Source organism: Somniosus microcephalus, chromosome 6 (assembly GCF_052327205.1).
Source record: "Somniosus microcephalus isolate GS21.2 chromosome 6, FLI_Smic_1.0, whole genome shotgun sequence".
Lineage (NCBI taxonomy): Eukaryota > Metazoa > Chordata > Chondrichthyes > Squaliformes > Somniosidae > Somniosus > Somniosus microcephalus.
Window position 1 is genome coordinate 200,527,514 of NC_140992.1, and position 23,231 is coordinate 200,550,744.

A 23,231-nucleotide genomic window follows, 5' to 3' on the forward strand; every position below is an offset into this window, starting at 1 on the left:
CCCCCCAGAGTCGCTCTCTCTCCTTCCCCCCAAGTCGCTCTCTCTCTTCCCCCCAGTCGCTCTCTCTCTTCCCCCCAGTCGCTCTCTCTCTTCCCCCAGTCGCTCTCGATCTCTTCCCCCCAGTCGCTCTCTCTCTTCCCCCCAGTCGCTCTCTCTCTTCCCCCCAGTCGCTCTCTTCTCTTCCCCCCAGTCGCTCTCTCTCTTCCCCCCAGTCGCTCTCTCTCTTCCCCACCAGTCGCTCTCTCTCTTCCCCCCAGTCGCTCTCTCTCTTCCCCCCCAGTCGCTCTCTCTCTCTTCCCCCCAGTCGCTCTCTCTCTTCCCCCCAGTCGCTCTCTCTCTTCCCCCCAGTCGCTCTCTCTCTTCCCCCCAGTCGCTCTCTCTCTTCCCCCCAGTCGCTCTCTCTCTTCCCCCCAGTCGCTCTCTCTCTTCCCCCCAGTCGCTCTCTCTCTTCCCCCCAGTCGCTCTCTCTCTTCCCCCCAGTCGCTCTCTCTCTTCCCCCCCAGTCGCTCTCTCTCTTCCCCCCAGTCGCTCTCTCTCTTCCCCCCAGTCGCTCTCTCTCTTCCCCCCAGTCGCTCTCTCTTCCCCCCAGTCGCTCTCTCTCTTCCCCCCAGTCGCTCTCTCTCTTCCCCCCAGTCGCTCTCTCTCTTCCCCCCCAGTCGCTCTCTCTCTTCCCCCCCAGTCGCTCTCTCTCTTCCCCCCCAGTCGCTCTCTCTCTTCCCCCCAGTCGCTCTCTCTCTTCCCCCCAGTCGCTCTCTCTCTTCCCCCCAGTCGCTCTCTCTCTTCCCCCCCAGTCGCTCTCTCTCTTCCCCCCAGTCGCTCTCTCTCTTCCCCCCAGTCGCTCTCTCTCTTCCCCCCAGTCGCTCGCTCTCTTCCCCCCAGTCGCTCTCTCTCTTCCCCCCAGTCGCTCTCTCTCTTCCCCCCAGTCGCTCTCTCTCTTCCCCCCAGTCGCTCTCTCTCTTCCCCCAGTCGCTCTCTCTCTTCCCCCCAGTCGCTCTCTCTCTTCCCCCCAGTCGCTCTCTCTCTCTTCCCCCCAGTCGCTCTCTCTCTTCCCCCCCAGTCGCTCTCTCTCTTCCCCCCAGTCGCTCTCTCTCTTTCCCCAGTCGCTCTCTCTCTTCCCCCCCAGTCGCTCTCTCTCTTCCCCCCCAGTCGCTCTCTCTCTTCCCCCCCAGTCGCTCTCTCTCTTCCCCCCCCAGTCGCTCTCACTCTCACTTCCAACAACAACATGCCCTCAAAAAACCCTCGGCACCGCCGGGCACCCCCAGCTAGTATAATAATAAAGCTGCTCCTGAATAATGTTACTACTGTAATGGGTCATTTTTCAGTGACAGGTACATCTTATTTAAAAGAAAAAATGTCTGGCTAAGGGACAACAGAATTCCCTGGAGCTGCTCAACGGTTAAACCTAACTTCTCCGTTTAGCAGGGACGTGGCTTCGAATTAGGAACTGTGCGCTTCTGAGCATCAGACTGGACTCATGCCACCTCATATACAACCTGCACAGGTCCACTGAGGGTTCACTTGGTTGTGGATCCGACTCAATCACTCTAATTCAGTACACAATGCCTTAGAATTAGACAAACGTGATCATTTCAAAAGCTAAGGTCATGTGGGAAGTTTGCCTTGTGATGGCAGCCCCGGATTCAGTGGAGCATTTAATGTACTGGTATCAGATCATTCAGCATGCTCCTGGTTAATTCATGCTAAATCTCCATCAGAAAGTCTCTTCACTTGTATATTAATTACATAGTGCAACACAATACTTTTAACTTTGTTTTGGCTTTGCATTTAGTGTAAAGTAATAATTACTATTGCATGGATAAGTAAATTTTATATCCATGTGGAGCCTTGCCTGTAGGCGCTCAGTATCTGAACCATACAGTGAACATGCAGCTAGTTCATAGAGCTGGAAATATCCAGACACCTAATTGCTCCGTATGCCTCAATAACTCGGATCTTATCAACTGGTCTCACAGCCATCAGTCCTGGGTCCACACAGCCATCGGCCCGGGGTCCACACAGCCATCGGCCCGGGGTCCACACAGCCATCGGCCCGGGGTCCACACAGCCATCGGCCCGGGGTCCACACAGCCATCGGCCCGGGGTCCGCACAGCCATCGGCCCGGGGTCCGCACAGCCATCGGCCCTGGGTCCACACAGCCACCGGCCCGGGGTCCACACAGCCATCGGCCCGGGGTCCACACAGCCATCGGCCCGGGGTCCACACAGCCATCGGCCCTGGGTCCGCACAGCCATCGGTCCGGGGTCCACACAGCCATCGGCCCGGGGTCCACACAGCCATCGGCCCGGGGTCCGCACAGCCATCGGCCCTGGGTCCGCACAGCCATCGGTCCGGGGTCCACACAGCCATCGGCCCTGGGTCCACACAGCCATCGGTCCTGGGTCCACACAGGCACCGGCCCCGGGTCCACACAGCCACCGGCCCGGGGTCCACACAGCCCCCGGTCCGGGGTCCACACAGCCACCGGCCCGGGGTCCACACAGCCACCGGCCCGGGGTCCACACAGCCACCGGTCCGGGGTCCACACAGCCACCGGCCCGGGGTCCACACAGCCACCGGCCCGGGGTCCACACAGCCACCGGCCCGGGGTCCACACAGCCACCGGCCCGGGGTCCACACAGCCACCGGCCCGGGGTCCACACAGCCACCGGCCCGGGTCCACACAGCCACCGGCCCGGGGTCCACACAGCCACCGGCCCGGGGTCCACACAGCCACCGGCCCGGGGTCCACACAGCCACCGGCCCGGGGTCCACACAGCCACCGGCCCGGGGTCCACACAGCCACCGGTCCGGGGTCCACACAGCCACCGGTCCGGGGTCCACACAGCCACCGGTCCGGGGTCCACACAGCCACCGGTCCTGGCTCCACACAGCCACCGGCCCTGGGTCCACACAGCCACCGGTCCTGGGTCCACACAGCCATCGGCCCGGGGTCCACACAGCCATCGGCCCGGGGTCCACACAGCCATCGGCCCTGGGTCCACACAGCCGGGGTCCACACAGCCATCGGCCCTGGGTCCACACAGCCACCGGCCCGGGGTCCACACAGCCACCGGCCCGGGGTCCACACAGCCACCGGCCCGGGGTCCACACAGCCACCGGCCCGGGGTCCACACAGCCACCGGCCCGGGGTCCACACAGCCACCGGCCCGGGGTCCACACAGCCACCGGCCCGGGGTCCACACAGCCACCGGCCCGGGGTCCACACAGCCATCGGTCCGGGGTCCACACAGCCACCGGCCCGGGGTCCACACAGCCACCGGCCCGGGGTCCACACAGCCACCGGCCCGGGGTCCACACAGCCACCGGCCCGGGGTCCACACAGCCATCGGCCCTGGGTCCACACAGCCACCGGCCCGGGGTCCACACAGCCACCGGCCCGGGGTCCACACAGCCACCGGCCCGGGGTCCACACAGCCACCGGCCCGGGGTCCACACAGCCACCGGCCCGGGGTCCACACAGCCACCGGCCCGGGGTCCACACAGCCATCGGCCCGGGGTCCACACAGCCATCGGTCCGGGGTCCACACAGCCACCGGCCCTGGGTCCACACAGCCACCGGCCCTGGGTCCACACAGCCGTCGGCCCTGGGTCCACACAGCCGTCGGCCCTGGGTCCACACAGCCGTCGGCCCTGGGTCCACACAGCCGTCGGCCCTGGGTCCACACAGCCACCGGCTCTGGGTCCACACAGCCATCGGCCCGGGGTCTACACAGCCATCGGCCCGGGGTCCACACAGCCACCGGCCCGGGGTCCACACAGCCACCGGCCCTGGGTCCACACAGCCACCGGCCCTGGGTCCACACAGCCACCGGCCCTGGGTCCACACAGCCACCGGCCCGGGGTCCACACAGCCACCGGCCCTGGGTCCACACAGCCACCGGCTCTGGGTCCACACAGCCACCGGCCCTGGGTCCACACAGCCACCGGCCCTGAGTCCACACAGCCACCGGCCCGGGGTCCACACAGCCACCGGCCCGGGGTCCACACAGCCACCGGCCCTGGGTCCACACAGCCACCGGCCCTGGGTCCACACAGCCACCGGCCCTGAGTCCACACAGCCACCGGCCCGGGGTCCACACAGCCACCGGCCCTGAGTCCACACAGCCACCGGCCCTGGGTCCACACAGCCGTCGGCCCTGGGTCCACACAGCCGTCGGCCCTGGGTCCACACAGCCACCGGCTCTGGGTCCACACAGCCATCGGCCCGGGGTCCACACAGCCATCGGCCCGGGGTCCACACAGCCACCGGCCCGGGGTCCACACAGCCACCGGCCCTGGGTCCACACAGCCATCGGCCCTGGGTCCACCCAGCCACCGGCCCTGGGTCCACACAGCCACCGGCCCGGGGTCCACACAGCCACCGGCCCTGGGTCCACACAGCCACCGGCTCTGGGTCCACACAGCCACCGGCCCGGGGTCCACACAGCCACCGGCCCTGGGTCCACACAGCCACCGGCCCGGGGTCCACACAGCCACCGGTCCGGGGTCCACACAGCCACCGGTCCGGGGTCCACACAGCCATCGGTCCTGGGTCCACACAGCCACCGGCTCTGGGTCCACACAGCCACCGGCCCTGGGTCCACACAGCCGTCGGCCCTGGGTCCACACAGCCGTCGGTCCTGGGTCCACACAGCCATCGGCCCGGGGTCCACACAGCCATCGGCCCGGGGTCCACACAGCCACCGGCCCGGGGTCCACACAGCCACCGGCTCTGGGTCCACACAGCCACCGGCCCGGGGTCCACACAGCATGTGCTGATGACACACACAACCATGTGCACAAAAGCAGGTAAGAGTAGCTTTCATTTCTAGAAAGAGTTGGTATTATGAGCCCTAGAAGGAATTCAGTCACAACTCTGCAGAGTACTAATGTGTTACAACTGGAGCTTCTCAACAGACCTTCTTTTCCAAACCAAACAGCATTCCAGTAAACCAGCACACCGTTAGGAATCCAGGTGCAAGAACAGGCAGTCCCTGTTTAAATAATGCACTAATTTGACTCCAGGACAAAGCAGCTCGCTTGACTGGCCCCCATCCATCACCTTAAACATTCACTCCCTCCACCACCGGCGTACCGTGGCTGCAGTGTGAACCATCTACAAGGTGTACTGTAGCAACTCGCCAAGGCTTCTTCAGCAGCACCTCCCAAACCCACGACCTCTTCCACCTAGAAGGACAAGGGCAGCAGGCACCACGAAGTATATCGCCGTTCCTTCATCGTCGCTGGGACAAAATCCTGGAACTCCTTCCCTAACAGCACTGTGGGAGTACCTTCACCACACGGACTGCAGCAGTTCAAGAAGGCGGCTCACCACCACCTTCTCAAGGGCAATTAGGGATGGGCAATAAATGCTGGCCTTGCCAACGATGCCCAGATCCCATGATCAAATTTTAAAAAACTAATAGAATAGTCTGAAAACAGAAACACATCCTAATCCACATTTCTCGCCTCCCACTCGTGAGAACAGTCTCTGCTCTCCGACATCAATTACTCAATTACATGGCTCCCAACTCTTAGGAATGGCTTCAAATGAATGAAAGTCGTCTGAGCTCTGTGAAAGGACGCACGCCCCATTTACAGTCCTCCACACATCACCACAACAGAAACATACCTCAAAAACACACACAAATGCACAGCATGTCGCCCTCAATAACTCAACAGCACTTTGTAAATAAATACTGTAATGTATTCAAGCTGACCAAATCCTAACGCATCTTGGTCCTGGAAGTTATTTTCCTTCATGCTCGTGTTCAGGGCAACTTTGAATCTGAAGTACACTGACTACAGCATCAACACCATTGAACATACAAACACGGGTAAAAGTCCTGGTACAGGAAGTCAGTGATGAAACGTCACCCTGAATTGTCAAAGATTTGCTTCAATTACTTTGAGTAGAATAGACAGAGAGCACTTTGAAACTGTCCCTGTGGTTGGCATCTACTTTGAGAAGTTAAATAAATTCTGCAGCAAGATAAATTATGCACGTACTTTGGAAGAAATAGGTGTAGCAGGCAAATGACCATACAAGTCATCACTTCAATATGTTGCTCTGTAGACTGGAAGATCTGAGACAAACAAGGAAGGCCTTGTATTTATATAGCACCTTTCACAAGTTCAGAATGTCCCAAAGTGTTTTACAGCTAATACTTTTTGAAGTGTAATGTCGGAAATGCGGCAGCCAACGCTGATGTGGGACTGGAGTAATGTAGGCCGCACCGGGTGACACGTTTCCTCTTTAAAGGACATTAGTCAACCAGTTGGATTTTTACAACAATCCAACAGCTTCATGGCCACTTTTACTGATACCAGCTTTTTATTTCATTCCCAGATATTTTTCAACTCAATTCCAATTCTCAAACAGCCACGGTGGGATTTAAACTCATGTTCTCTGATTACGAGTCCAGTAACATACCTACACCCATTATTGGATACAGCTATTGGAATTGCAAACAAAACCTACAATTCAACAAGTAAGGCTAGATAATGGAGTTAAGATGGTTCTGTGGAGTTCTATGATGAAATTGTACATTTACTTCTACAGTTAATGTTTACCAATCAAATAATCACATGAGCAACCATCTACCTGAAAGGAAAGAAAACTGACCGATTATTTTTTTTTAAACAACATAACTGCACCTACCCTTACGGCAAGGACTCCTCCTTCCAGCCCCGTGCTTGTACCAAAAGGGATGATGGGAATATTGTTCTCAAAACAGATTCTAGCCAATCTGCTGACCTGCTCTACATTCTGTGGCCACACCACTGCATCTGGAGGTTTGCACCTTGACGTAGAATGGAACATTGTGGATTATGCATGGGTTCTTCAGATCAATATTCCAAATACGTAGCACATTAACCAATGGTATCTAGTCTATCCAATGAAGTATATTGATAGCTATTCAGTTTAAAGATGCAACATATGAATTTTGCTTTAAGAAACACAAACAGATAACATGTCCTTAGTCTGTGATTAGACCCAGTATTGATATTACAGAACACAATCAGCCGTACAAGCCCCAAGCTCTGGAATTTCCTCCCTAAACCACCTCTCTCCTTCTTTAAGACACGCCTTAACTATCCTAATATTGCCTTTCTTTGACTCAGCGTCTCTGATTTTCTCTGATTGCACCTCTGTGAAGATCCTCGAGATGTTTTACTAGATTAAAAGTTGTTGTTGCAAAGACACTTTAATCCATAAGAAGGATGATTCTGAAGATATAGGCGTAGTAATTGGGCCTCGTTGTGCCTGTTTGGCAGGTGTAAAACGAGCGCAACCAGACCCAATTTCAGGGACCAACATCCTGCACCCAAGGGACGCCTGAAAAACATCCGACTCGACATTGGGTCGGGCCATTTTTCAGGCGGCCACCTAAAACAGGTGTTTTGGGAAGGATGGGAGGGAGGAAGGAAGGACCTGCGATTATTTAGTGCCTTTCACAAACTCAGGACGTCCCAAAGCACTTTACAGCCAATAAATTAAAAACTTCTGAAGTGTAGTCACTGTTGTAATGTAGGAAACAGGGCAGCCAATTTGCACAGAGCAAAGTCCCACAAACACCTCTGAGATTAAATGACCAGATGATCTGTTTTAGTGATGTTGGTTGAGGGATAAATACGGCCCAGAGTGTAGTGTCCGCGTATCAATAACACACGGACTGCAGGAGAACGGTAATAACAGGTGTTTACTGAACAGAGGGTATGCTGGAACTGAAAGTACAGAAGCCTGCTACGGCTTTATATACAGGTGTGGTCACAGCCGGTACTACAGTATAAAAGCAGTTCTCTCTTAAAGGTACATACACAACAATTCCTCCCCTTTTAGATAAACAGTACATAACATTCATTTAACAATTAAATAATAACTAATTACAATTACAATTTTCTTTGTACTATATACATCAGCTGAAAGTAATCATTTATAAATTCAGTCTTTGAGGAGGCTTCCTGATCCTGTCTGGATAGCGCCTTTCTCGAGTATCCTGTTCTTGCGGCGGAGTCGATTCTGGCTCATTGTCATTGGTTGGTTTGTCAGCTTCCAATACCACTGATTCTGAGGTAGACGCAATCTGTACTTTGGGTTCATCACCAGGTGCGCATGCTCGTGGTATGGGTTTGACTTGTTCCTGTGACTCTAGAATCTGGTCAGCATGGCGTCTCACGATGCTCTCTCCAACGTCCACTGTGTACATTAGTGGTCCCTGCCGTGTGCATATCGTTCCTGGCTGCCATTTCTCTGTTCGGTAGTCGCGGGCCAAGACTGGTTGCCCTATCTTGAAGCTCCTGGTTGGCTTCTCATTGATGTGCTGGAATTGCTTATTCTCAACATCTCGTCCTATGTTTGGTTTGAGCAAATCCAGGCGACATCTTAACCTTCGGTTAAAGAACATCATGGCTGGAGCTTGGTTGGTGACTACATGTGTCGCATTCCGGTAAGCAAACAAGAAATTATCCACCTTGTGTTGCAGTGGTATGTTGTCGTTATACATCGCCTTTATTGCTTTTTTAAAGGTTTGAACAAACCTCTCAGCCAATCCATTTGTGGCTGGATGATATGGGGCGGATGTGTAATGCTTTACCCCATTATTCCTCAAAAACCTCCGGAAATCCTCGGACACAAACTGTGGTCCATTGTCGGAGCAAATCTGTTCTGGCAAGCCATTCCTGGTGAAGATGGTCCGTAGGACTGCAATAGTTTTCTCCGTGGTGGTGGAGGACATTTTGATGACCTCTGGCCATTTCGAATGTGCATCCACGGCGATTAAAAACATTGAGTCCAAAACTGGACCAGCAAAATCAATGTGTACCCGTTGCCATGGAGATGAGGGCCACTCCCGTGGGTGTAGCGGGGCCTGTGGTGGAGCGTTTTGGACTTTCTGGCATCCTGTGCATCTCTTGGTCATTTCCTCGATTTCTTTATCGATTCCCGGCCACCACACAAATGCCCTGGCTAGGCTCTTCATTTTTACCCCTCCCAGATGACCCTCATGAAGCGCATTGAGCACTCTATCTCTCAACTTGGGTGGAATTACCACTCGGGATCCACACATCAAGGTCCCCCGGCACACTGACAGCTGTTCTCCCTTGGCGAGAATGCTGCCAACAGTGAGTCGCCATGTGCTGGCCATCCCTTCACTGTCAAATCATAGACCCGAGAGAGTGTCGGGTCATTTCGGGTTTCCTTCTCTGTACTTGAGTTTGTAACAGGTAGACATTCACTGTCATTTTCGCCCATAACCAGGATGTCGTCCAAATAACACTGGGTCCCCGGGATCCCTTGCAGGACTTGTTCCATCACCCTCTGCCAAATAGCCGGAGCTGATGCTACCCCGAATACCAGTCGGCTGTACTGGTAAAGACCTTTGTGAGTGTTTATCGTGAGGTATTTTCTAGATGCTTCTTCTACCTCCATTTGTAGATACACTTGGGCCAGATCAATCTTCGTAAAGCGTTTCCCTCCAGATAGTGAGGCGAAAATATCTTCTATCCGCACAAGTGGATATTGTACTGTGTGAAGGACTGAGTTACCTTAAAGTCCCCACAGATGCGAACCTTCTTCGGTTCCCCAGGCGTGCTGCTCAATGATTTCTTCATTACAGGAACGATGGGTGTGGCCCACTCGCTTCAGTCCACCTTGGACAGCACACCCGAATGCTCCAGACTCTCCAGCTCTGCTTCGACGGCTGGGCGGATCGCATACGGTACCGGTCTGGCCTTAAACATTTTTGGGTTTGCGTTATCTTCAATTTTTATCATTGCCGTTACACCTTTTAGAGTCCCAAGTCCTTGCTGGAACACCTCTTTCACGTCAGTTAGAATTTTTGACAGTCGTCCAGGTGTGACGTCGTCATCCTTTTTGTCAGCCACAGTTAGCGCCTGAATGGAATGCCAATCCAATTGTATTTTTCAGATCCATTCACGTCCCAATAATGGTGGTCCTCCATCTTGTAGTATATATAGATACAGTTTCTGTGTTTCCTTGCCGTTGTATTTAACGGGCACCCTTATTTTTCCTCTGGGGTAGACTTTTTGCCCCGTATATGTCTTCAAGACAATGGACGTGTCCTTCAAGGGTATGTGTGAGAATAGCCGCTCGTAGTCTCATTGATTCATGACTGTTAGGGCTGATCCTGTGTCCAATTCCATCTTTACTTGGGACCCTGCTATCATGAGGGTGACCCAAATGGTTCGGTGATCCTCCTTTGTGATCACGTTGTGTAACTTTAGACAACTTAGTCTCCTGCTCCCGGAGTCATTATCACTCTTCTGATCTTCTGAACTACTGCCCGTCATCGTTTGTACTTTCTTGTACTTTTCCTTAGTAGTTCTTTTAGTGTTGGTTTTCTTTCCCGACCTGTAGACTCGTGCTATGTGTCCCACTTTTCCACATTGCCTGCATACTTTGTCCTTAAACCAGCAATCCTTCTGGTCATGGGTTGTTCTGCCGCAGCGATAGCACTTTTCTGCTCCATATGCCATTTCATTGGTGCTATATTCTTGCGGTTTCTGTTGTATTTCCGCAGCTCCCCGTGCTGCTGCTTCATAGGATACTGCAACACTGAAAGCCTTTTCTAGCATAAGGTCCTTTTCCGAAAGAAGTCGTTTCTGGGTTCCTTCACTCTGGAGCCCGCAGACAAACTTAAGGTATCTGCCAGTCCTGCTCCGAACTGGCAGTGTTTCGATAACTTGCGTAGTTCCGTAAGATAGTCAGCATTACTCTCGTCTTTGTGCTGGTTTCTTTTATGGAACTTGAATCTTTCTGCTATCAGCAGCGGTGTAGGGTTTAGATGTTCCTGTAAGATATTGACAGTCTCTTCAAAGCTTTTCTCCATTGGTTTAGCTGGGGTAATTAAATTCCGCAATAGGCCGTACGTTCTCGCGCCCATCAAATTCAATAATACCGATGCCTTCTTTTCATCGGCCGCCTTCTTTTCATCGGCCACCTCCTTTGCCTTGCAGTACACTTCAATTCTTTCCACATACGTGGTCCAGTCTTCTATTTCGTTGTCGAAAGCAGTGATGCTGCCACTCTTTGGCATCTTGGGTGGTTTAAAATGGCGCCTCCCGCGCTTTTCCTTCTTCCCCAATGGATTAAAATGGCGCCTCCCGCGCTTTTCCTTCTTCCCCCTGCTGCCAATGCTGCTCCTAGTGTTCTAACTAGTAATGGCGGCGCCCCGCGACTTTCTGCGCGTTTCTCTTTTGTTAATTAATTTTCTTAGTTTTATTCTTCTTCGACGCTGTCCACTGCGCATCTCTTTTCCTTCCCCTTTTTTATTTTCTTTAACGCTGCCCGACTCTTGAGTACCGGCTGCGCCCTGTGCGCTCCACCCTCTCTCTCTCTTTTTCTTCCCGACGACGCTGCTCTGCCCCCTTGCAGAGCCGCTCGATCGAGCTCTAGCCCGCCGCAGTCCGGGAAGGGTCAGCGCACTACCTGCTACCAGCCCGATTTGCTGGGACACCTTGACTGGAGAACCAAGCCCAGCTCTCCACAGCTTCCCCTGCGATTCTCTGAACTCCGATGGATCACTGGCCGGTTGCCCACGGTCGACGCCCGTTGCTCTGGCTTCGACCTCCAAGAAGCTTCTTTTCAGGGATGGATCCCCGTGAGGTGATGCAGTACTGCAGGTGAGTTTGAACCTGCTCGTCGCCACTGTAGTGTCCGCGTATCAATAACACACGGACTGCAGGAGAACAGTAATAACAGGTGTTTACTGGACAAGAGGGTATGCTGGAACTGAAAGTACAGAAGCCTGCTACGGCTTTATATACAGGTGTGGTCACTGCCGGTACTACAGTATAAAAGCAGTTCTCTCTTAAAGGTACATACACAACACAGAGAATCCACTTTTACTGGGTCTGCCTGGTCACCTGCCTCAATGAACCCCACCAAGTTTACTTTCGGATTGTTACTAGGAGCTGGTGCCTCTACCACAGATCTGGTGCAAGATAAAAGCAGCTTTTATCCAGTCAGTGTGAGCAGGATTTGAATAGGTGAAGGACTATCTGCTTAATTGAAACAACAAACCAAAGCCCACATTCTTATGATCTTGATACATTTTGCAGCAATTGGCTTAAACAATTGGCGCCTCAAACCTGGCTTTTTCGGGGTCAAATTAATGACCACTGTGAACCTCGCACCTCCATGTCAATGAAAGATCTTAAAGGAAAGCACCCTCTGATGTCACGCTTTATGGTAGAGTTGGGAGACTCCATCTATTGCCTGGCCCTTGCCACTGTCAAAGGACCTATCCTAAGGCACGTATGATATAAAATAAATGTAATGAATGCAGAAGCCCGTGTCAGAGGGAATCTTACTTTTCCTGTTAGAATTGAAGAATTCTATAGAATTCAGCACAGAAGGAAGCCATTCGGAAATCGTGCATGTGCCACTCCCCTGCTAATTCCCCATAGCCCTTCATGTTTTCCTCCAAGTATTTATCCAATTTTCTTTTGAAAGTTATTATTGAATCTGCTTCCACCGCCCTTTCAGGCAGTCTGTTCCAGATCATAACAACGCCCTGTGTGGGGAAAAAAGTCCTCATCTCCCCTCTGGTCCTAGAACACAATTGAGAAACAGCCTCTCAATACAGCAAAATGGGGGGAAAAAACAAATGATATGAACAAGGTGCAGGTTTGATAAATTAATTTTGCTGCGGCCTAACATAGGCCACATTTAAGAAATACGATACTTCTTAAAATGAAATGATTGTAACATGTTGAAATTGTCTGTGTAATACACTGTGTTTGCTCTGAGTTGGGGAGGGGGGTGTCACCAGATAATCTCCCTGGGAGGTGGAATGTTATACAGTGGGTACAGGGGCTGGAACACACAGCCAGCATCGAGCATCATAAAGGGATGAAGCAAGATCCCAGTCACTAGACACCTTTCAATTTACAAACGGCGTTAAATGGATTTTAGAGGAGCTCTAAAACCACACTATTTTCAACATGAAAACTAAAATTATTACTTATGGTATGATTCATCTTTTCCATGTTGCTCCCGGACTGCTGTTGCCGTGGAAACATTTTCATTTCCCGTTGCTGCTTGCAGAGCTTCAATAATGTTGCTAGTCAATCCTCTCTGAGGAGTGAGAACAAAATGTTTAGACAATCCTCTCCCAAAAATCATCAGCCATTTGTGTTTGTTTTTATTTACACTTTTTCAACAACTGAGTCACAATATTCTTTCATGAGGTTGGCCTTATGTATATGGGATTTTCTCCACATCTTCAAACCACAAATGCCCCTGATGGCACAGTTGGTAAATGCAGTGTCCAGTGTGGAACCGACTTGATCCACAGTCCGTGCTCAGTTAGTTGATGGCAGTTGTAGGACCGCTACAAGTGACCCCTGTGCCCTGGATTAGAGAGGGGAAAAGAATCAGCCAGAGTTTCCACTCTTGATTCTATACAGTGGCTCGCAAAGTCTGCATGAGGGACAGCTGTGATGCTCCCCAAGCAAAATAACCCACTGGGACTCGATGTCGGGGCTCACATGATGAATGGAACCTTGATCAAGATAATAGGAAGGCAACTGGCACCCATAGAACTAGAGTCTAGGTCAGCACCTTTCAGGAGAACAAATTAAACTGGAGAAGAAATAAAAACTTTAAAAGTAACAGTTTTAACTGCGTAATTTTCAGATTTTCAATTTGATACAATCCATTGTTGGAAGAATAGTTTCTAATTATATCCTCTGATGTACAAAAACTTGGATTTGTTAAATGGAAGGAATTTCAGGCAGCACAGCACGAATACATAAACTCTCCCTCTCCCTCCCGCCCCCATTAATGTTTCCAGTTCAATATAGACAAAGTGCTAATTGGAGATAAGTTACAAGTCTATATCCTGAATCTAGATTTCAGAAATCGTGAGAGCAAAGCCCCTCTCCCATTTTAGTTACACACATTGGGTCACTGCTAAGGTGACTGCAAGGTGAGTGGACATTCATTGATGAAGCACAATGGGAATGTGACACCACTACCCAAAGAAACGTGAGTTAATCAGGACCAGTGAATAAGATTTCTAACAGGTTGGTTGTGCCTGACGAACCTTACAGAATTCTTTGAAGAAATAACTGAGAGGATAAAGGAAATGCAGTGAATGTGGTTTACATGGATTTTCAAAAAGCATTTGATAAGGTTCCATGTGAGAGACTTATGGTAAAGATAATGGCACGTGGAATTAAAGGGAATGCTGCCAGATGGATAGAGAGATGCTTGGAGGTAAAAAGGTAAGTTCCTCAGACTGGAGAGATATGCTGAGTGGTGTTTTCCAGAGTTTGTGTTGCGACTGCTCTTGCTTACGAGATACATAAATAATCTAGATTTAGGAATTGAGGGAACAATGTTGAATTTGCGAAGGTGACACCAAATTGGGAAGTACGGCAAATTGTGATGATGACTGCAGAACGGTATAGAAAGGCTAAAAGGATGGGTGGGTGGGTTATGTGGCAGATGCAGTTCAAAGAAGTAACAATAAGGAAAGGGAAAACCCTTAAAATGGTGAGATTTTAATGGAGTAGATAAGGCCATCAAATAGAAAAATTGAATCCTTGGTTGAGTATCTAGAGGCACAGCATACAAAAGCAAGGAAATGTTGAACTTGTACAATATCTTAGTTAGGCTGGAGTTGTAGTATTAAGTGCAGTTTTGAGTATCCCATTAAAGGATGGAGATAAAAACAATGGAAAATATACAGCATAGATTCACTAGGATGCTACCAGGCATGAGGGGGTTACAGTTATGAAGAAAGACTATGGTCTTCACTGGAGCTAAGAGAATTAAGGGTGACTTGATAGATGTCTTTAAAATTATAAAGGGACTGCAGGCCTCACTGGACAGTGCAGGTACCCACTGATCCATATTATGTGTATATATATATAGATATATATATATATGTTTGGGGGGAGGGAAGTTTGATGGTTCCCAATTAAATAAAATGAATCACAATATTAAAAAACTGTGGAGCACTAGGACCATTGGGGAATCCATAGATCTGAGTCAAGGAATGCTGCTGTTAGTAGGCAGGATTCAAGCTCGACACTATTATCCCAGTTCTTGTGTGAGAGTATTGCTGAGAAAGACCAGTAAACAAGCACGGTGACTGAGAATTAATAGAGTAGAAAAAATTAAAAGAGACAAAATAACAAAAGAGGAACATATAGCGCAGAAAGAATGATAAGGGAGTGACAGACCAAATCAGCAAGAAGATGAGGATGGAATGTAGATAAGTTTAAACAAAAAACTGAAAAAGAAACAATGACAAATATATTCAGACACTGTGATAAATTTAAAGAGAAGGTGAAAGAAGCAAATTAGAATAATTTAGGAATTTATGGCAGGTGTCATCTGTTAAACTTTAAAAATATTTAATATACAAAAAGGTGGAAGAATTTTAAAATGGCTAACAAATAGAATTCAGTTAGAAGTTCATTTATGTATCAAGAGAGATTTTTCTAAGTTATTAGAAAAAAATTGGTGGTGCGGGCCGAGTTAAAGAGAACGAGAGAATATTCTTCAGGGTTAAATTTACCACCAAGGGCATACAACTAATATCTTCTGTATTTTATTTTTTCATGTGCAATGTTCTCCTCTCTCCTCTCCAGACTGCCTACTGAAGTACAGATTCATTGGTCCCTCACCCAGGTGGCCATTACTTACGTGTAAACCTTGAAGGTTATTGTTGGTTATAGTGTAGGCCTTTCCATCATGGGGTGCATCACAGACAGCAGAAATTGATTCTATCCTCACCCTGCTAATTCCCCACCCCCCCACTTCACCCCGAGAGCATCAACCAATTGTAGCCACCCTCCTATTACCCTGACTGAGATCAGATAACTCAGTACTGTAGTGACTGGGCATTGACCCTGGGATTCTCATAGTCTGTGTATTTCTGCTACTCACTGGATAAACCCAATAAATGAAACACTTTTTGATTCCTTTTGGTACATGAGACTTGGTACAATGCTGGTTGTGCAAAAAATGCAGAAGAATAATCTAAAGTACACGAATTAAACATAAGGAACATTTAATCACTCAGTATATACGTTTCAGCTGTAACTTTTTCATCAGTGGTCTACACACACTCTTATTTTATTAAATAGCAACTGTCGGATGAATCCTAGGCTTTGAATGTACTGGATTAATTAAAAAGAAAACTTTTTTATTGTGAATTTCATGGGTTTGTTTATATTAAACAGTGTGTCTGTTATTTTGTCGGATGAATCCTAGACTTTGGATCTACTTATACATAGATACATAGAAGATAGGAGCAGGAGTAGGCCATTCGGCCCTTCGTGCCTGCTCCGCCATTTAATGAGATCATGGCTGATCCTTTAATTCAGTATCCCGTCCCCGCCTTCTCTCCGTAACCCTTAACCCCTTTTGCCCGTAGAAATATATCTAATTCCCTCTTAAATATATTTAATGAGCTGGCGTACACTGCCCTCTGTGGCAATGAGTTCCACAGGTTCACCACTCTCTGAGTGAAGAAATTCCCCCTCATCTCTGTCCTAAATGGTTTAGCCCTTATCCTTAAATTATGTCCTCTAGTTCTGTTCTCACCCGCCAAGGGAAACATTCCTTCTGCATCCAGTCTATCTAGACCTGTCAGAATTTTATACACTTCTATGAGGTCCCCTCTCAATCTTCTAAACTCCAGTGTGTACATCCCTAAACTACATAGTCTCTCCTCATAGGTCATTCCCGCCATTCCTGGTATCAGCCTGGTGAATCGCCGCTGCACCCCCTCCATGGCAAGAACATCCTTCCTCAGATGAGGCGACCAAAACTGTACACAGTACTCGAGGTGTGGTCTCACCAGTGCCCTGTACAGCTGCAGCAAGGTATCCCTGTTCCTGTATTCTAACCCTTTTGCTATGAAGGCCAGCATACCGTTTGCCTTCTTGACCGCCTGTTGCACCTGCATGCTCGCCTTCAGTGACTGGTGTACAAGAACACCCAGGTCTCTCTGTACTTCCCCCTCTCCCAATCTATTGCCATTTAAATAATAATTTGCCCTCCCGTTCCTGCACCCAAGGTGGATAACTTCGCACTTGTCCACATTATAGTGCATCTGCCATTTATCCGCCCAATCGCCCAGTCTGTCCAAATCGCTCTGGAGCTTCCTGGTCTCTTCCTCTGAGCCCACCCCACCTCCTAGTTTAGTGTCGTCTGCAAATTTGGAAATGCTGCATCCGACTCCCTGATCCAGGTCATTAATGTAAATTGTGAACAGCTGGGGGCCCAGGACAGATCCCTGTGGTACCCCACTTGTTACTGCCTGCCATTCAGAAAATGAGCCGTTTATTCCAACTCTCTGTTTTCTATCTGACAGCCAGTTCCCTATCCACGCCAAAACTTTCCCCTTTATCCCATGAGCCTCAATTTTCCATGCTAATCTTTTATGTGGGACCTTATCGAAGGCCTTTTGGAAGTCCAGGTACACCACATCTACTGGCTCTCCCCCATCTATTCTACCAGTTACTCCCTCAAAAAATTCCAATAGATTAGTCAAGCACGATTTACCCTTTGTAAATCCATGTTGACTCTGTCCTATCCTGTCCCCATTTGCTAAGTGCTCCGCTATTTCATCCTTAATGATGGACTCCAGCATTTTGCCCACAACTGATGTAAGGCTTACAGGTCTGTAATTACCTGCTTTTTCCCTACCCCCCTTTTTGAATAGTGGGGTAACGTTAGCTACCCTCCAATCCATCGGCACTGTTCCCGAGTCTAATGAATTCTGAAAAACTAGCTGGGGGAGCCCGGCTTTGTCAGGGCTGTTTTGGGCTGGGCAGTTTAAATCGAGTGCCAGGCTTTGGGGCCTCTCTGTGTCCCTCTGTGAATCTGCTGCTGGGCAACATTTTAAATCGAGTCCCAGGCTTTTGGGCCCTGTCTCTGTGTCCCTCTCTCAATCTGCTGCCGGGCAACATTTCTACCTTTTAATACCTTGAAAGATGAAAGTAAAAGTACTTATAAAACATTTTTGGTAAATCTTATGTTATTTTTAAAAGAGATACTAACTTTTTCGAAGCTGCATCAGCAGATTTTGAGCTGGAAGTAAATGGTGTTTTTAGCTCGAGGCAATGGCTGCCACATCCCTGAGATGAAAACGATTAGTCCCACCCACACACACACACCGATTGGCCAACCATCAGGGGACTGTACTGTAGGATTGGTCAATCGTGACGGCACAGGATTGGTCGAACCTTGACGTCAGCCAATCAATGCTAAGTAGCAGATAATGAGTTTAATTTTGAAGGTTTTTTGCATAAGGCGCGAACAATTTTCGTCCGACCGAAAAGTAAATACGCTTACGACTGTCCCGGAACCGTAAGCTTTCTTCGGCGGTAACGCACGCGTAGGTACGCTCTATAACTTTCGAGCGTATAGCCGGACAGACGCACACCCGAGGACAGAAGGACAGAGACAGATAGACAGACAGATTGATTCGTTTATATATATATAGATAGATAGATAGAAGATACATTTTATTATGAACTTGTTTATGTTTGTTATTTTGAGGATTGTAACTATCAGAAAATTGCAGGGGCAATCTTACTGACACTGAAGAGCTTACTGCTGGTGTGGTCACTGCAGGTTTATCAAGGAGTAATCAAACAGTTAGTTGGCTGTAATATGACCAGCATAGAGGGGCTGTTAGTGTGAGGTGACGTTTATGAGTTGCAACCAAGGGACAAATTGCAAAACCATTTAAACATAGGGAACTGTGTTTATTTTTAAGATTAAATCTAAAAATAACACCCAAGTTGAGATTCGATGCGAAATGGTTTCGGTTTCGAATGGCTCTCGGTATAATTTGGGAATCAGGGTCTGAGCTGACTCTAAAAGCAGGAGCTCTCACTCCTTGGCTCCAATGTCAAGTCCAGGTGTGACTCCAGACTATTCCTGCATATTTACACATTAACCACTTTGCAGCGACGACAGTTGCAGTGTTAAAGCACCCTTCCCGAGTGGGTACTGACCGAGCCGGTTTTAGCAGGTTGATGCCTGTTAATAGTTAACGCGGTGGCAGTATTACAGCTTTACTTTAACCTTGGCTCACCAAGTCGGAATAGGGAAAGAAATGTGGTTTTAATCATAAATAAAAGATTATTTTTATATTAAAAAAAGTCAAGTGAAACGATTAAACTTGCATTAATTATAGAACGGTAACTTCAAAATCCCCAGGAGTGAATTTGATGAGGAATTACTGTCGGGGCCTGGGCGATGGTTGCGGTTTAGTTTTTGTACCCGGAACAATTTGGTTAATTTCCCCGGTTAATTTCACTCAGAAATAAAGCGCTGGCACGGGAAAGGGGTGACTGCCAAATGTTGCCAGGACCGAATCGGGAAGACTGCGATCGCCCAAAGTGTCACTCGCTGGCCCGCTGATTCTTCTCCCCGCTGTACCTTGGGTTGAAGGCGGTGGTTTCTCCAGCTTGTGATGTGCGAGAAGCTGCGGAGCCGCCAGTGCACAGCGCTGCGCAGAGCCATGGAGCGGACGGCAGTGCCGAGGGATACACTGTAACTGGTTACAATCCACATGTGGCTCAAGGGCAGATTGCAGCGCCTGGTGAAACACTCCGCACCCAGGGAACCGCAGCCGGTGAAACACTCCGCACCCAGGGAACCGCAGCTGGTGAAACACTCCGCACCCAGGGAACCGCAGCTGGTGAAACAGCCCGCACTCAGGAAACCGCAGCTGGTGAAACACTCCGCACCCAGGGAACCGCAGCTGGTGAAACAGCCCGCACTCAGGAAACCGCAGCCGGTGAAACAGCCCGCACCCAGGAAACCGCAGCCGGTGAAACAGCCCGCACTCAGGAAACCGCAGCCGGTGAAACAGCCCACACTCAGGAAACCGCAGCCGGTGAAACAGCCCGCACCCAGGAAACCGCAGCTGGTGAAACAGCCCGCACTCAGGAAACCGCAGCCGGTGAAACAGCCCGCACCCAGGAAACCGCAGCCGGTGAAACAGCCCACACTCAGGAAACCGCAGCTGGTGAAACAGCCCGCACCCAGGAAACCGCAGCTGGTGAAACAGCCCACACTCAGGAAACCGCAGCCGGTGAAACAGCCCGCACCCAGGAAACCGCAGCAGGTGAAACAGCCCGCACCCAGGAAACCGCAGCTGGTGAAACACTCCGCACCCAGGAAACCGCAGCTGGTGAAACAGCCCGCACTCAGGAAACCGCAGCAGGTGAAACAGCCCGCACCCAGGGAACCGCAGCCGGTGAAACAGCCCGCACCCAGGAAACCGCAGCAGGTGAAACACTCCGCACCCAGGAAACCGCAGCTGGTGAAACAGCCCGCACTCAGGAAACCGCAGCAGGTGAAACAGCCCGCACCCAGGGAACCGCAGCCGGTGAAACAGCCCGCACCCAGGAAACCGCAGCTGGTGAAACAGCCCGCACCCAGGAAACCGCAGCTGGTGAAACAGCCCGCACCCAGGAAACCGCAGCAGGTGAAACAGCCCGCACCCAGGAAACCGCAGCCGGTGAAACAGCCCGCACCCAGGAAACCGCAGCTGGTGAAACAGCCCGCACCCAGGAAACCGCAGCCGGTGAAACAGCCCACACTCAGGAAACCGCAGCTGGTGAAACAGCCCGCACCCAGGGAACCGCAGCTGGTGAAACAGCCCGCACCCAGGAAACCGCAGCCGGTGAAACAGCCCACACCCAGGAAACCGCAGCTGGTGAAACAGCCCGCACCCAGGAAACCGCAGCCGGTGAAACAGCCCGCACCCAGAGAACCGCAGCTGGTGAAACAGCCCGCACCCAGGAAACCGCAGCCGGTGAAACAGCCCACACCCAGGAAACCGCAGCTGGTGAAACAGCCCGCACCCAGGAAACCGCAGCCGGTGAAACAGCCCGCACCCAGGAAACCGCAGCCGGTGAAACACTCCGCACCCAGGAAACCGCAGCCGGTGAAACAGCCCGCACCCAGGGAACCACAGCAGGTGAAACAGCCCACACTCAGGAAACCGCAGCTGGTGAAACAGCCCGCACCCAGGAAACCGCAGCCGGTGAAACAGCCCGCACCCAGGGAACCACAGCAGGTGAAACAGCCCGCACCCAGGGAACCGCAGCTGGTGAAACAGCCCGCACCCAGGAAACCGCAGCTGGTGAAACAGCCCGCACCCAGGAAACCGCAGCTGGTGAAACAGCCCGCACCCAGGAAACCGCAGCTGGTGAAACAGCCCGCACCCAGGAAACCGCAGCTGGTGAAACAGCCCGCACCCAGGAAACCGCAGCTGGTGAAACAGCCCGCACCCAGGAAACCGCAGCTGGTGAAACAGCTCACACTCAGGAAACCGCAGCTGGTGAAACAGCCCACACTCAGGAAACCGCAGCTGGTGAAACAGCCCGCACCCAGGAAACCGCAGCTGGTGAAACAGCCCACACTCAGGAAACCGCAGCTGGTGAAACAGCCCACACTCAGGAAACCGCAGCTGGTGAAACAGCCCGCACCCAGGAAACCGCAGCCGGTGAAACAGCCCGCACCCAGGAAACCGCAGCTGGTGAAACAGCCCACACTCAGGAAACCGCAGCTGGTGAAACAGCCCACACTCAGGAAACCGCAGCTGGTGAAACAGCCCGCACCCAGGAAACCGCAGCTGGTGAAACAGCCCGCACCCAGGAAACCGCAGCCGGTGAAACAGCCCGCACCCAGGGAACCGCAGCCGGTGAAACAGCCCGCACCCAGGGAACCGCAGCCGGTGAAACAGCCCGCACCCAGGGAACCGCAGCCGGTGAAACAGCTCACACTCAGGAAACCGCAGCCGGTGAAACAGCCCGCACCCAGGGAACCGCAGCCGGTGAAACAGCTCACACTCAGGAAACCGCAGCTGGTGAAACAGCCCGCACCCAGGAAACCGCAGCCGGTGAAACAGCCCACACCCAGGGAACCGCAGCCGGTGAAACAGCCCGCACCCAGGGAACCGCAGCCGGTGAAACAGCCCGCACCCAGGGAACCGCAGCCGGTGAAACAGCCCACACCCAGGAAACCGCAGCCGGTGAAACAGCCCGCACCCAGGGAACCGCAGCCGGTGAAACAGCCCACACCCAGGAAACCGCAGCCGGTGAAACAGCCCGCACCCAGGGAACCGCAGCCGGTGAAACAGCTCACACTCAGGGAACCGCAGCCGGTGAAACACTCCGCACCCAGGAAACCGCAGCTGGTGAAACAGCCCACACTCAGGGAACCGCAGCCGGTGAAACAGCCCGCACCCAGGGAACCGCAGCCGGTGAAACAGCCCACACTCAGGAAACCGCAGCTGGTGAAACAGCCCGCACCCAGGGAACTGCAGCTGGTGAAACACTCCGCACCCAGGAAACCGCAGCTGGTGAAACAGCCCGCACCCAGGAAACCGCAGCTGGTGAAACAGCCCACACTCAGGAAACAGCAGCTGGTGAAACAGCCCGCACCCAGGAAACCACAGCTGGTGAAACAGCCCGCACCCAGGAAACCGCAGCTGGTGAAACAGCCCACACTCAGGAAACCGCAGCAGGTGAAACAGCCCGCACTCAGGGAACCGCAGCTGGTGAAACAGCCCGCACCCAGGGAACCGCAGCCGGTGAAACAGCTCACACTCAGGAAACCGCAGCAGGTGAAACAGCCCGCACTCAGGGAACCGCAGCTGGTGAAACAGTCCGCACCCAGGAAACCGCAGCAGGTGAAACAGCCCACACTCAGGAAACCGCAGCAGGTGAAACAGCCCACACTCAGGAAACCGCAGCAGGTGAAACAGCCCGCACCCAGGGAACCGCAGCTGGTGAAACAGCCCACACTCAGGAAACCGCAGCAGGTGAAACAGCCCGCACCCAGGGAACCGCAGCCGGTGAAACAGCCCACACTCAGGGAACCGCAGCCGGTGAAACAGCCCGCACCCAGGGAACCGCAGCCGGTGAAACAGCCCGCACCCAGGGAACCGCAGCTGGTGAAACACTCCGCACCCAGGGAACCGCAGCTGGTGAAACAGCCCGCACCCAGGGAACCGCAGCTGGTGAAACAGCTCACACTCAGGAAACCGCAGCAGGTGAAACAGCCCACACTCAGGGAACCGCAGCCGGTGAAACAGCCCGCACCCAGGGAACCGCAGCTGGTGAAACAGCCCGCACCCAGGGAACCGCAGCTGGTGAAACAGCCCACACCCAGGGAACCGCAGCTGGTGAAACAGCCCACACCCAGGGAACCGCAGCTGGTGAA

At 51.7% G+C, this 23,231-nt stretch overlaps 1 protein-coding gene across 1 annotated transcript in view; it reads right to left on the bottom strand.

Moving 5' to 3' along the window:
- ldhd (lactate dehydrogenase D) overlaps positions 1-19,620 on the bottom strand; it is a 60,555-nt gene extending 40,935 nt beyond the window's left edge. The window contains exons 1-3 of the mRNA XM_085991193.1: positions 19,434-19,620; positions 12,988-13,100; positions 6,663-6,804 (exon numbers count right to left, since the gene is read on the bottom strand). Of these exons, the coding sequence (XP_085847319.1) occupies positions 6,663-6,804; positions 12,988-13,100; positions 19,434-19,568 (390 nt within the window). The 5' untranslated portion in view covers positions 19,569-19,620. The remainder of the gene's footprint in view (positions 1-6,662; positions 6,805-12,987; positions 13,101-19,433) is intronic.
- Positions 19,621-23,231: the final 3,611 nt, after the last annotated feature.